Genomic DNA, 13,317 nt, shown 5'->3' with positions numbered 1-13,317 from the left:
TGCTGTGTTGAGGAATATCAATCCATGTGCATGCTCCTGAATCATCCATTTGCATAAATCCATACTCATTACTTACTGCTGCTTCTGAAGTGTCTTTGGCAGAAAAACTGCACCAAATGCCAAAAAAAAAAAAAAAAAAAAAAACTGTGAAGGAAGCGAGTCACGGCATATGTTTGAGGGTGTCGTGACTCACGGTTTGATTCTGTGCCTGATTCTGGGAACACAATTCATTATTCTCAAGATATGTTTAACCAGATTTGAAAGGGAGTGTGGGATTTTGACTGGTGCTGATTGTTTGCAAACATCTTGATGAAGGTTTACATGTCTTTTTTTAGGATGTTAATGGCCAGCATTTATTTCACACCTTTGAGTTTGAATTAATGGGCCCTATTTTAGTCTTTGGTAATGTGAGGGCCCAAAATATATGGCTTGCGCATCTCAAAACACACAAAAGGCATGTACTAATTCTCTTAACTAATCATAGGTGTATTTAATTTTGGGTGTAACATAAAATAAACCAATCAGTGTGTCACTTGCCTCTCATTCCCTTTAAGAGTCAGGTGAGCTCTGACTTTGGCGTGTTCGTATCGTAACAGCACGGCGCTTTTGTGCGTCTCAGCAGAGACAGATACTGAGCTGCGCGTCCACACTGTGAAGATACACCAGCAGCTTTCAGATTTAAGAGAACAGTAATGTTATTTCATTCTTTATTCTGTTTATTGTTGAGTTAACCTATAGGAATATAGGACTCTGATGATGACTGTTGTCAGGGTTTTAATCAGTCAGTGGAGCTCCTGTGTTTTCTGCCGCCAAAATATATAGAAACACACCAGATATTTGCCTGAACACACCTCACTTCCAGCAGACCACCACGCCCATCAGTGTAGATTTAGATTTATTCTTAAACTCAGACACTGTTTTAACAGCGCTGGCCAAAGGCGTGAAAATATACTTTTGAGGGGATGTAAGTAGACCTGTCACAATCTGAATATATATCGCTATTTGATATGATATATAAGCCAGAAATGCTTGGAATAAACAATATAATTGTAATTTTAAGACCATTTATTGCCACTGATATAATGATAATAGAATAACATAACAAAGCAATTTTACCCTTTTAAAGACAACACATTTTAATTAATCTTAGTTCAGGATATATATATATATATATATATATTTTTTTTTTTCTTCACCTACTTCAGTCACTGCACACTGTGTCTGGTCTTGCATGGCTGGCTAAAATACTGTTCACTGTAACGTATGTGATTTATTTATTTTTTTACATATAATCACAATAGACAGTATTAAATTTTTAAAATATTATTGAGGTCATGTCCGCTTATTGTACGATAAGTCAATAATGTAATTATCGTGACAGGACTAGGTGTAAGATAGCAAAAAGCATTGCAACACGCCTTGCGCAGGGTCTACGCTAGGGCGCCAGATATTCCAAATATACCCTTAATTAACATTTCCAACATACTGAAATCATACCTCTAAAATTATGCTGGCAATTCATGAAGTACTTCAAATCACACTTGTTTTGACAAAACTCATTATGCTCACATTTCACAACTGAAGCTCTTTAGCTGTACATAGTTGAAATATGGAAGTTGATTGATATTCACTCTGTATCACGCTTTTTGTTTTTACAGCCAGAATGTTTAGCTGTTGACTCCAATTGCTTTTGAAAAGAACGAGCATTTTAATTTCACAGTCAAGATATGGAGTAAATACAAGTGTTCAATATTCAGCCCAGCCTATCAAATAGTAGGCAAATAAGCCTGGTCTGTGACAAGTGAAATGACAAGCGAGCTAATAATTACTTTTCACACTATCTATAGGAAAGTGTTCCAGTAAGAATGAGAGGAGAATATCAAGTACGCTCTATTACACCAGAATAACAAAACAGAGGCAAGACGACATTTTCACCAGCCGTCAAACATCAAAAGATTGTCTCAGCTGGCGTAAAAATAAAAAAATGCTTTTTCCAAATGTATCATCTCCCCTGTGGGACCAGTGCAAGTGGGCTGTATCAGAGATGGGCACCGGTGACAGATGCCTGAAGCAAGAGTTGTCAGTAAAAGAAGACTCTAAGAAAAGAAGGTGGACATTTATACCAAAGTAGGACTAGATTCTTTTTTTTTTTAAGTCCTAACTTTAACCACGCTATATATGCAGCACCAGATAGATAGATAGATTATTATTTTCAGTGTGTGTGTATATACATACATATATATATATAGACATAAATATACATATGCCTACACGCACCCAAACGTACCCCCATCTACAACACATGCATACCCTCTGTCACTGCTACGAGACCCCCAGCATTTAGGGTTTTTATTGCAGTCAAAAGTTTGGACACACCTCTTCTCATTTAATGTGTTTTCTTTCTTTTTATATTTCTTTTTACATTGAAAATTAAAATTTTACATTTAAAAATGTATACTTTAGATTCTTATAAGTACCACATTTAGCTTTGAGGACAGATCTGCACACCAAATAAAGGACACAGCATTAGAGCATGCAATTATGCTTTTTTTGGAAGGACATATTATTGATAGATTGGTCAACCTAATTATCATCCTTTTGACACTATAAGGTGCACTTAAAATCCTTTAATTTCCCAAAAACCGCCAGTGTGCCTTATAATCCAGGGCGTCTTATGTATGACTTATATATTTTACCAGTCAGGTATAAAGGAGCAGTAAAGTCACTCTGAACGCTGAAGTACAGAGTTATACAGGAGTTTCAGTTTAGTTCTCCTGCACCGGAGCTGAAGTAGCATTAGCATTAGCCGCTAACTGCTATTTCCCCATTCAGAGGGGAGTATTATTGGCCTGTAGCCTACTGCTAACCCGCGCTAGCACTGCTGGAGCAGTATCAGCATTACTTGCTAACTGCATTAACTTTTTTGCCATTTAGAGGTGAGTATATTGCACTGTAGTCTGCATGTTTATAGTGTTAAAACTTAGCTTAGCTTAAGAGGGCTGAATTAGAAGGAAAACATGGTGACAACCCTGTTCCTTACAAATGTACATAATGTGCCTTATAATCCATTGTGTCTTATGTATGAAAATAGACCAAACAATAGATCAAAAAATTGATGTTTATAACCCGGTGCTTTTTATAGTGCAAAAAATACAATAAGTAGAAAATGAAACATAAATAACCTATTGATTATTAAGTAGCTAATTAATTAAGCCCCTTTTTATATGAATATTTTTTTTAGATATATCTGGATTTCATGGTTAGTGTAAAAAAAATAGGGTGTTTGTCAATAATATATAATATAAACATTCAGTTACTACATAGTGAAAAACAGAGTCACAATATACAATGCTCTGGTGTAAAACGCAAATGCAAAGACTCAAAGTAGTACCTAAGCTTCACTGCTGCTGCTTTTTCTAACGCGTTAATTCCAGTTTAGACGTGAGGGATGTGGTGAAAGGCTCCTGCTGGAGTTTTGATGTGTGCAGTGAGGTGTGGCGTGAGCCGGTGAGCGTGTAAAGCTGCTCGGCTAAGCTGAAGCTAATGCGTTTGACTGCTCTCTGTGCGCAGGACCTGATACGACGCGACATCCTGTACTACAAAGGCCGCATCGACATGGACAGGTATGATGTGAGGGATGCAATCGATGGCCGGGATGATGACTTCAACGTCAGCGTCAAGAACGCTTTCAAACTTCATAACAAGGACACAGAGGAGATCCACATCTTCCTAGCCAAAAAGCTAGAGGAGAAGATTCGCTGGCTCAGGGCTTTTCACGAGGAGCGTAAGATGGTGCAAGAAGATGAAAAAATAGGTAAGCAATTATAATGCAGTTTTATATTAAACAGACTTAATCTTCATCTTAATAAAGCATTATTGTAATTGTAATTTTTGTGCATGATTATACAGCGATATCACACATTTTATTTTACTATATATTTATATTATTTTTTTTGCATAAATAAGTGAATGCTAGGTTCCTAATAGGATTTGTTCTTTAATACTGATAATGTATTACCTGATACTAAAAAGCCTTCTTTTTATCTGAACATCCAGGGACGGTTAATCAAACAATGATGAAGCCTTGTCCTGGAATTCACAGTATTTTCAATAGAGATTATATATTATATACATATAACAATAACAACTATATATATATTATAGTTATATGAAGCACATATGGCTTTGCATTAAATGGCTTCCATACCATCATACTTTCATCTAATTTTGCCTTGTTTTAAAACTGAATTTTTTTGATATATACAAAAAGTCTATATTAATTAAATTAATCCCTATCCTTGCTTTTATTTTCTTTCTGTGTCCATCCTTAATGCACAAGAATGAATGAGCTATATTGGCCTTGTACTAAATTAATATATACACAGGATATATATTTATATTGATATTGAAATATGTCCTCATTTCAAGATAGCATTAGAATTAAATAAAAAAAAAATTCTACAGCATACAGTATTACCGTCATACCATCCAACCCTATTTATCACTGTTTAGATTTAGTTTAAAGCTTTTACCTCATTTTTAACAACACAAAACTCCCTGGGCCATATTAGGTCGTTAGGTCTTACACACTGCACAAGGTGCGTCACAATGTTCATTGCTATCTCACACCCCGCCAACAAGTCAGTTTTCTCTGCTGAAAAGCACAGAAGCGCTGCACCGTTAAAATAGCAATCCGCAAAAGTCAGAGCACACCTGGCTCTTAAAGGTTTATTGCACAATACGCTAAAAACACAACACGAGAATTAGGACTAAATCAAGAGAATTGGTAGTAAATTAAGCTATATGGTGCAGGGTTGACGGCTCGCCTATAGATCCCTAAATTAGGGCCCTTTAAGTTTTTCGAGAAACTAAATACCAAAATATTTTAACCAGTTCTCATTCAAACTTAAACTTAAAAGAACACAAAAAAACACTGAACACCTTAACTAACTTAACTAACAACTTTATTTTTATTTACACAAGTCTCATATTTGAATTCTGAGACTGATCATTTATTTATTAAAACACCTCTACATTTGCCTTTAATATATAAGCTTTATTAATACATTTGTTTTTCTTTCAGGCTTTGAAATTTCTGAATATCAGAAACGGCAAGCAGCTATGACAGTGCGTAAGGTGACTAAACAGAAAGGTGAGGCACCAAAGCGATACCAGGTGAATTCAATTTTTTTCTATTCTTTAAGCCGAGCCTGTCTTATCATTGCTGTTTCGGCCTCTTGTGAGGAATCTGACGGCTGTGCAGTCTTTTATATATTTTATATCTTTTATATATTTTATATCTTTTATAATCTTTCTTCTCCTTTTGAATTCACTAAGCTGGAGAGGAAAACCACTTTGGCCAAGGCAAAAAAAGAAAAAAAGAAAATCCATACAGAGCAAAAAAATTATTGTATTCCTTTTTTTTATTCTTTTGGCTTTCTTTATAATGCCAAAATTTCAGTTTAAAAAAAGAATCTTACCACCACCATCTGTTTTTTTTTTATCTAATTTAAAGCTATAGGACTTTTTTTTAAGTGAAACATCAATGAAAAGACAGATATATATATATATAATATCTGTGCATGCTTCTAAATAATGTCTTTTAAAACAATATATGAATACATAAATCAGTAGAGATATTTATAACCATGTAATTGCCATAAATTGCCATTAATATGTGTTGTCTGTAAAGTAAAAAAAAAAAAAAGAAAATGCATGGACATTGTGTTTTTTTCTTGAATGTTACTTCTAAAAAACAAAGTATTTTGCATAATACTTTCTTCTTGTCATACTTACACCTTGTTTTTGAAATCCATTGTACTTCACTGACAAACGGTGAAGTATTTTCTTGAATTTGCAGATTCATTTATAGATATCATCTTGAGAAAGAGGGCCATATTATATGGACATGGTATGAAAATGATAAAGGTATATTTATAAGCGTTCTATGTAGAGTTATACTTTCTCCAAGATGCCATGGCAACTGCTGTGAAAATGGCTCTGTAGAAAAGTGGGCGGTAGCTGTAATGCTATTGTTGATGCGGTCGTTAATGTACCCTCGGATTTGAGAGTCTGTGGAAATTAAGACACATAGTGCACTCAATATCAAACACTTACTATACCAAGCAAATCAGGTAAACAAGCAATTAAGCTCAAAGCTCGCTTTGACGCTGAAAGATTGCTGTGTTTTCTTTTATATCAAGGTGCCATGGCAACTTCTCAACTTCTTAACTACAAATATCAATTGTACAAATTGATATTGATGTTAGTTCTAGTCGTAGTACAGTAGATTTATACAGATATATCTTTAGATTTGCATCAAAACACAGTAAAGCTAGCTTGTCTTCCTCCAGTTTGTAGCTGATAGATATGTACTGTAATTGTTATGTTGTAAAGCATGAGTTGTCATAGTTGTACAATGGCTTTGAAGGCTTTGGTTCTGTTACTAATTTTTTTTTTCTGTTTTCCACTCTTTCCCTCCTCCACCACACTCTTTCTTTCCTTCCTTCCTTCCTCCCTTCACTTCCTCCACTTCCTGCACCTCCTCACTGCTCAGGTGTGAGCCAAAACAGGTATGTGCCCCCTTCATCCCCGCCCCCACAGGACCCCATAGCCCAAGGGCAGTACATACTCCCTGACCACTTGGCACAATCAGATCTATACGAGATTCATCAACCTAGGCGGAGCCAGTCTCCATTCTGGCAAAATTTTGGTAGGTTAGCATTGTTAAAAAAGTAGCCATCTCTCTGGATACGGAGGCTGTTTTTTTTTTTGCTTATTTCTTCTGAATATCTCACACTGCGGACAGACAATAACAGTGGACTAAAGACTTTGCTCATCATGACGATGACGAAGACATTTCAGCATCCAGTGACTGAACGGCATCAAAAACATCTGTTGTTCATTATTTTATTGTTTGTTATTTTATTTTACTTTTTACATTTAATTTCCAGATTGGCACAATGTAAAATGACAAAGTGTGTGTCATTTATTATTGACGCTTAATGTGTACTTTGCTATCTAGAATAATTGTTGGACTATGAATGAATAATGAAGAAAGGAGTAGTTCCTCCAAAATGCTGGTGGTGGTGAGTGAAGTGGCTAACAGCTAATGAAAGCTTTACTAGTGCTAACTGGTTACTACAATGGGAAAGAAAAAAGGTATGCATAAAATTTACTTAATTATTTTTTTTTTTGCAACTTTCTGCATTTGCTTTTTTTTAAGTAAGTTTAATTTCAGATAAATGTAAGTAACTCAAGTCACTTCAACTCAATTTCAAGACTTAAATGTTAATAAATAAGAGTAAATAAGTGAACTGAACTTCAGTCAATCCTTTTTTTTAGTAAACTTTACTTAATTTCTACATACAAAATTACCTAATTACAATTACTTCATTTATACAATATTACTCAAATAGTTTTTGATACATAATATTATATTATAATTCCTGAAATATAAATTTAAAATATTTTAGTTAAAACACATGCATTTAGTCTCAACACATGCATGGCATGTAGTACATTCTTTATACTAGTAAACTAAAAATAATGTATTACATGCCGTCCATGTGTTGAGACAGTGAGACTTGGTCTGTTTACAAAATAAATCTTTGAGATTATGTAAATATTTGAATGTGTGTTTTAACTAAAATTATATATAATAATATTGTATAAATGAAGTAATTGTAATGAGGTAATATTGTATGCAGAAATGAAGTAAAGTTTACTAAAAGAAAGGATTGACTGAAGTTCAGTTCACTTATTTACTCTGTGTAACATTTAAGTCTTGAAACCGAGTTGAAGTTACTTAAATTTATCTGAAATTAAATTTAAAGTTTAATTAAAGTAAATTTTACGCATCATTTTTTCAGTGTAGATTTCATTCATTGTTAGCCCCATTGTTAGCAATAGCCTCATTGGAGAAAGCATCCTTATTTAAGTGTAGTATAACAGAAACAGTACTGCACCAAGAAGGAAAAGGGAAATATGAACATGAAGTGTGAAATAGCCTGAATACGCTGTATGCTCTATGAAATGTAAGCTATGTAAGCTGAGTAGTAAGCACTGGATAGTAGTTACACAGTTACTGAACTGTAACTGGCAGCAGAAGATCAGTAGAGTTGTAACTCAGTCGTGATATACTTGCTCTTGCTCTGTACTGTCTCATCTCTTTAAGCAGGTTGGGTTTTTATTTTTTTGTTGATTGTTTTGTGTGTGAAGGAATGCGTAAGTTTTGCTTTTGCCTTTTTGTTTTAGGGTGGACCATGCAGGTTGAGTTTAACGGTGTACTCACACTAGGCACACCTGGTTTGGTTGAATTGTGCTGGAGCCCCGCTGGCCTGCACTCACACTGCGTTTAAACAATACGTGCCCAAGCCCACTTAAGTCATTACTCCTCGTTACTGCTCACTGGGCTGGTCGGTGTCGTCCTGAATTCAGCACCCCTGCCATGCAAAGCACCCTCTCTCAGGATCTCAGTCACAGTAACATACAGCTCTGAAAAAAAAAAAAAAATGACCACTTAAGAATTATAATTTTCTTAGATTTTACCTAATTGCAATAAAACCTCTGCAATATAATCAAAAGGGAAGATGGATGATCACAAACCATCAAACCAAGCTGAACTGCTTAAATATTTGCACCAGGAGTAAAGCAGCATAAAGTTATCCAAAAGCAGTGTGTAAAACTGGTGGAGGAGAACATGAAGGAAACAAGATGCATGAAAACTGTGATTAAAAAACAGGGTTATTCCACCAAATATTGATTTTTAAATCTTAAAACTTTGTGAATACGAACTTTCTTTTTCTTTGCATTATTTGAGGTCTGAAAGCTCTGGATTTTTTTTTTTTTTTTTTTTGTTATTTCAGCCGTTTCTTATTTTCTGCAAATAAATGCTTTAAATGACAATTTTTTTTTTTTTGAATTTGGAAGAAATGTTGCCGTAGTTTATAGAATAAAACATAAATATTTATTTTACTCAGACATATTCCTATAAATAGCAAAATCATTGAAATTTTAATCAGAAACTGAAATGGTCTCCTAATTTTTTTTCCAGAGCTGTACATAGTGACATAGCACGCACTTCAGAGAGAGGGTGCTTTTCCTGGTGGGGGTGCTGAATTTGGCACAACGCCGCCAATTTTGTATACAGGAATGGTGCATCACTGACATCATCTTGTTCCGTGCTCTGGGACGGATTGCTAGCCTAGTGTGAGTACACCTTAAGAAAAATCAGCTTAACATGACTAAAAAAAGCCTGTACCAAATCTTCCTAACAGGGTATTCATGTATTCTCGGTGATGGTGACGATCTGTTCTGATTTTACAGTCTGCCAAAAGTTTCCTTCTCAGAATACAGTAGTTTGTGCCAAAGTCATGTTAAGCATATATATATTTACCGTGGATTTGTTCTGCATCCAGACGACCAATTCCAGATCTTATTTGAAGCACTTTACTCAGTGTTCAGTTATAATGTCTTGGTAGCACTGTCAGGCCTAAATTCACATATCTGAGGATAGCTTGGATATGCTTTTTGATAATAGTTGCCTAGTTCTGTCTTTGATATTAGAACAATGGGTGTTAAACTCATTGTGGTGGAGCATCTTTAGAAAACGGTTGAGAATTTCATATAGAGGAAAATGAGAATAAATCCATCAGTACAGCTTGGCAGTGTGCTTTGTGCTGTAAAGTAAGAACAAACACTGAATTTTTATTTTTATTTTCTATGTCCATTGAAGTCTTGTTTGTTTGAAAGTTTGAAAGTGTATTATTACTGATATTTTTGTCAAAAGGGGTTTATTTTTGCTGGTATTGTATCACTACACTCTAATAAGCACAGCCAAATCATTCATACAATTTAATTTGTATTTAAGAGTTTTGATGGGTTTTTTTTTTTATTTTATTTTATTGTTTGTCTAATAGCTGCACTAAATGCTATTTATCACTCTTACTGATAACATGAATATTAATAAATACAAATAAAATTGCAGTTTCATGTACATACTTAGAAAAAATGCTTATTATACCCGTGAATCAAATCTGATTGCAGTATCAACCAGATACTCATGTTTAAGTGTATATGAAAGTATGAAATTTCTTTTTCTTTTCTTTTTTTTTATTGCCAAAAATACTTTGTGACTTTTGACGACGCCCACGGACAGAACTGGCCTGCTAATGTTTGGTTTAATGATTTAATGGTTTAATGGCTAGTCTAAAAAAAAGCCAAAGGAAGGACAGCGAATCCCTCGAATATTTATATTTAACTCCTGCAGTGATGACATGTTGGTGAAAAAAAAAATATATAAAAAATAAATAAATGAACTGCATTTTACACAGCACAAGCAAAATGTAATCTCTTGGAGGTGACATCCATTCATCATTTTGTATAATATGGACTTATAAAAAAAATAGATACCCATAAATAAATGTGATGAACTGAAAATCTGAAAAGAAAAAAAAAAAATATATATATATATATATATATATATATATATATATATATATATATATATATAATCTTTTGATGTTAAACTATATTGCACACATTTCTGTTTCATTTCGTCTTCATTGTTTAGTCTTGATAACTAAACTGACACAGTGTGGGTTGTGTGCTGTGCAACGATTTATATACAGTAAACACTGCAAAACAATCACTTTTAGGTCTTTAGTATTAGTATTAATTCCTGAAGCAATAGTTCTGGGTTTTTCAGCCTCACTGTCTGCTGCGTCTGTAGTGTACGGTTGATTTTATGATTTTGCCCCTTTTTCCTGTACTTAAAATAAAGAGTAGAGGTTAACAGGCTTTAGAAACATAAGAGATTATTTTCTCTGTACTTATAGACACTTATAATAGAGGTCAATAGGCAGAGACTGGAGCTAAGCACAGGGAAATTATAATCAGTGGTAGCAGACCATTTTCCACAGACTAGAGATGGGCATTTTGTTCAAATATGACATTTAGATTTATATGATAGTATAATAATAAATTCCACCCATACACTTGGGTCTATTCCATGAGAAAAAATAGGCACAATAAATACATCTAAAAATCAAAAAATGTATAATAATTAAGAAAGTAGTACATTTAGCATCTAAGCTAATGTTGCTTGTGTTGACACTTTGATACAGTTACTACATAAATATTAATTATACCGTATATTTCACTCAATCTATAGTGAAATCTATAGAATAGTAGTCTGTGGTTGTCTTTAGGCGGCTTTAGTAGCCTTTCAGTGCTTCCTTCCTTTTTACACCACTTTTTGAGTCGTAAGTCATTGTGCTCGCGAGCTCACGCTAGAGTTTCACAATAATTTACTGATATAACAGGGGAAGCAGGAAGTGGTCAGATTATACATAAACGGCTCTGATGTGTTTTGGACTTGTGGTTCTCTCTTTTTCTGATCCCATTGGCTGTAGGTAGCCGCTGCTCCCGACTCCCAGTCGTCGACTGAGTCAGATATTTAACATGTTGAATATTTGCTGGGCATCTGCAACTGGTCGAAGACCGTCTTTCAGTAGTTCACACCACGCAAGCAGAGGTTTTGTCTGTTATCAATGAAAAAGTGGGGTAAATTTGTGTAGTGTGAACCTGAACCTAACTCTTACCGAGACTTACCAAGGCAATACCAATATGTACTGTAGGCTCTATGCTTCCGTCTGCTGGGGGTTAGCATTTACACATCCACACATTTCATGGTCCTTTGTGCTAACCATACACTAGATGCCTTTGAAGAAGTCTGAAAATACTTTTGATAGACTAAAGTCTGAAACCCTCTTGCGTCTAAAGACAAGTCACAGACTTTTTAGTCACTGGCTAAGATTTTATGAAGACTGGGGATCCTGTAGGGTCACTATTTGCAAATCTCTGGATTCTTTCTGAGCTGCCTTTGTGTGTTCCTTGCGGCTTCCCGTAGCTCTTCTGTTGATTGTTGACATTGTTCACGTCACTCTTTGCGTGAGCCAAGTCTCAAGACTTATGATAATATTGAACACAGTTGATTTTATCTGAAGATAAAAGCAAGGATGACCAAAAGATTGACTTAAACCTTTATTCCTAACCACCTTACACTGAACTCCACTTTAGCAAGACACTCATGATTTTATCCTGACACTGGACATTTGTCTACAACAGTAAAATCACTTGAAAATCGTTTTGTGTAAGAACAGCATTAATTGGAAGAACCTACAAGTTTTAGAAAAGTAACTTAATCGATTAATTGTGACTCAACCCTACTACAGACGCAGCACATTTGAATAGAGACGGAGGCTGAAAAACACTGGAGTATTCCTTTAATGACATTCCCATGGTGTCGCATAGGGTTAAAGACAAGCTCAGGTCAAGCTCAGAATGTGTTTACATGTTCAGTGCATAAAACCCAGACGTTGTTGAACAGTGCCTTGCAGCGTTTGATTAGTGCTTAATGATTGAGTTAATGAAGCCTGCACCCGGTTAATCTTTCCTGTTCGACAGTGTGGTTCCATCTTTCCCTACAGCCACTGGAATGCACATGTCGCATTCGGTGGAAAGTGTTGAGTAATATGATGCATGATTGTCTGTTGATAAGTTTAGCTTCAGTAGCTAAAATTATAGACTGTGGCATGCTAGGGACAGTTTACTGTAATCTATTTAGTGGACTTACTCAACCTGATCTCAACATAATATTTGATGCATCTGTAGTTTATAAAATGGGTTACCTCCGACAGTAACTCAATAAAATGTCTATAAAATGTTTTGTTTCTGGGCTCCACCTACTGTCAGAAATTCTTGCTTTTATTCACCAGTTAAGGACACGCTTTACACATTTCACCACTACATTTTTTTAAAATGAGGTATGAGACCGAGAACCATCATTAAAAGTAAAAGAAACCTGTGGACTGAGGTAATATAATTATAATACAGTATTTATATACATACAGTAATATGACTCTTTTTGCATTGTTACAGTACAGTTTACTGTATAAATGTTTTGGCCTAATCACTTCACCAAAGTTATATAGTGCAATTAGTGCAGCATTTAGAGCCCGGAGTAGCAATAACAGAGGCGCTATTCTTTAACCCCTTTCTCCCTGATATTACACGCCCATATCTTGAGGATTTGTATCAAAACATTACTTTTTTAAGAGTTAATGATTAATAAGAAATGTTACTGAAAATCATAATTGTAATTGTAATACATATAAAAAATGGAAGAAAATATGCAACTGTCTACATTTAAGAATAAAATTCCTAAAATTGGCACTTTTCATGAACAAACTTTCCATTAACAAACATTTTGAATATATTTTTCCAGAATACAAGTCAAATATATTGTGTCCTTTA

General features: G+C 34.7%; 1 protein-coding gene across 7 annotated transcripts in view; it reads left to right on the top strand.

Annotated features, from left to right (window-relative positions):
• Positions 1-7,296, top strand: part of arhgef9b (Cdc42 guanine nucleotide exchange factor (GEF) 9b) — a 65,254-nt gene extending 57,958 nt beyond the window's left edge. For 3 of the 7 annotated variants that reach the window (XM_049484054.1, XM_049484051.1, XM_049484052.1), the window contains 2 exons: positions 3,571-3,814; positions 5,084-5,835. In XM_049484054.1, coding sequence (XP_049340011.1) covers positions 3,571-3,814; positions 5,084-5,466 — 627 coding nt within the window. In that variant the 3' untranslated portion in view covers positions 5,467-5,835. The other 4 variants (XM_022683748.2, XM_022683746.2, XM_022683749.2 and 1 more) reach the window with 4 other exon arrangements.
• The last annotated feature ends 6,021 nt before the right edge of the window (positions 7,297-13,317 follow it).

This window comes from Astyanax mexicanus, chromosome 10 (assembly GCF_023375975.1).
Source record: "Astyanax mexicanus isolate ESR-SI-001 chromosome 10, AstMex3_surface, whole genome shotgun sequence".
Taxonomy (NCBI): domain Eukaryota; kingdom Metazoa; phylum Chordata; class Actinopteri; order Characiformes; family Acestrorhamphidae; genus Astyanax; species Astyanax mexicanus.
The sequence above is the reverse complement of the archived record's forward strand: the minus strand, read 5'-3'. Positions and strand labels throughout refer to the sequence as shown.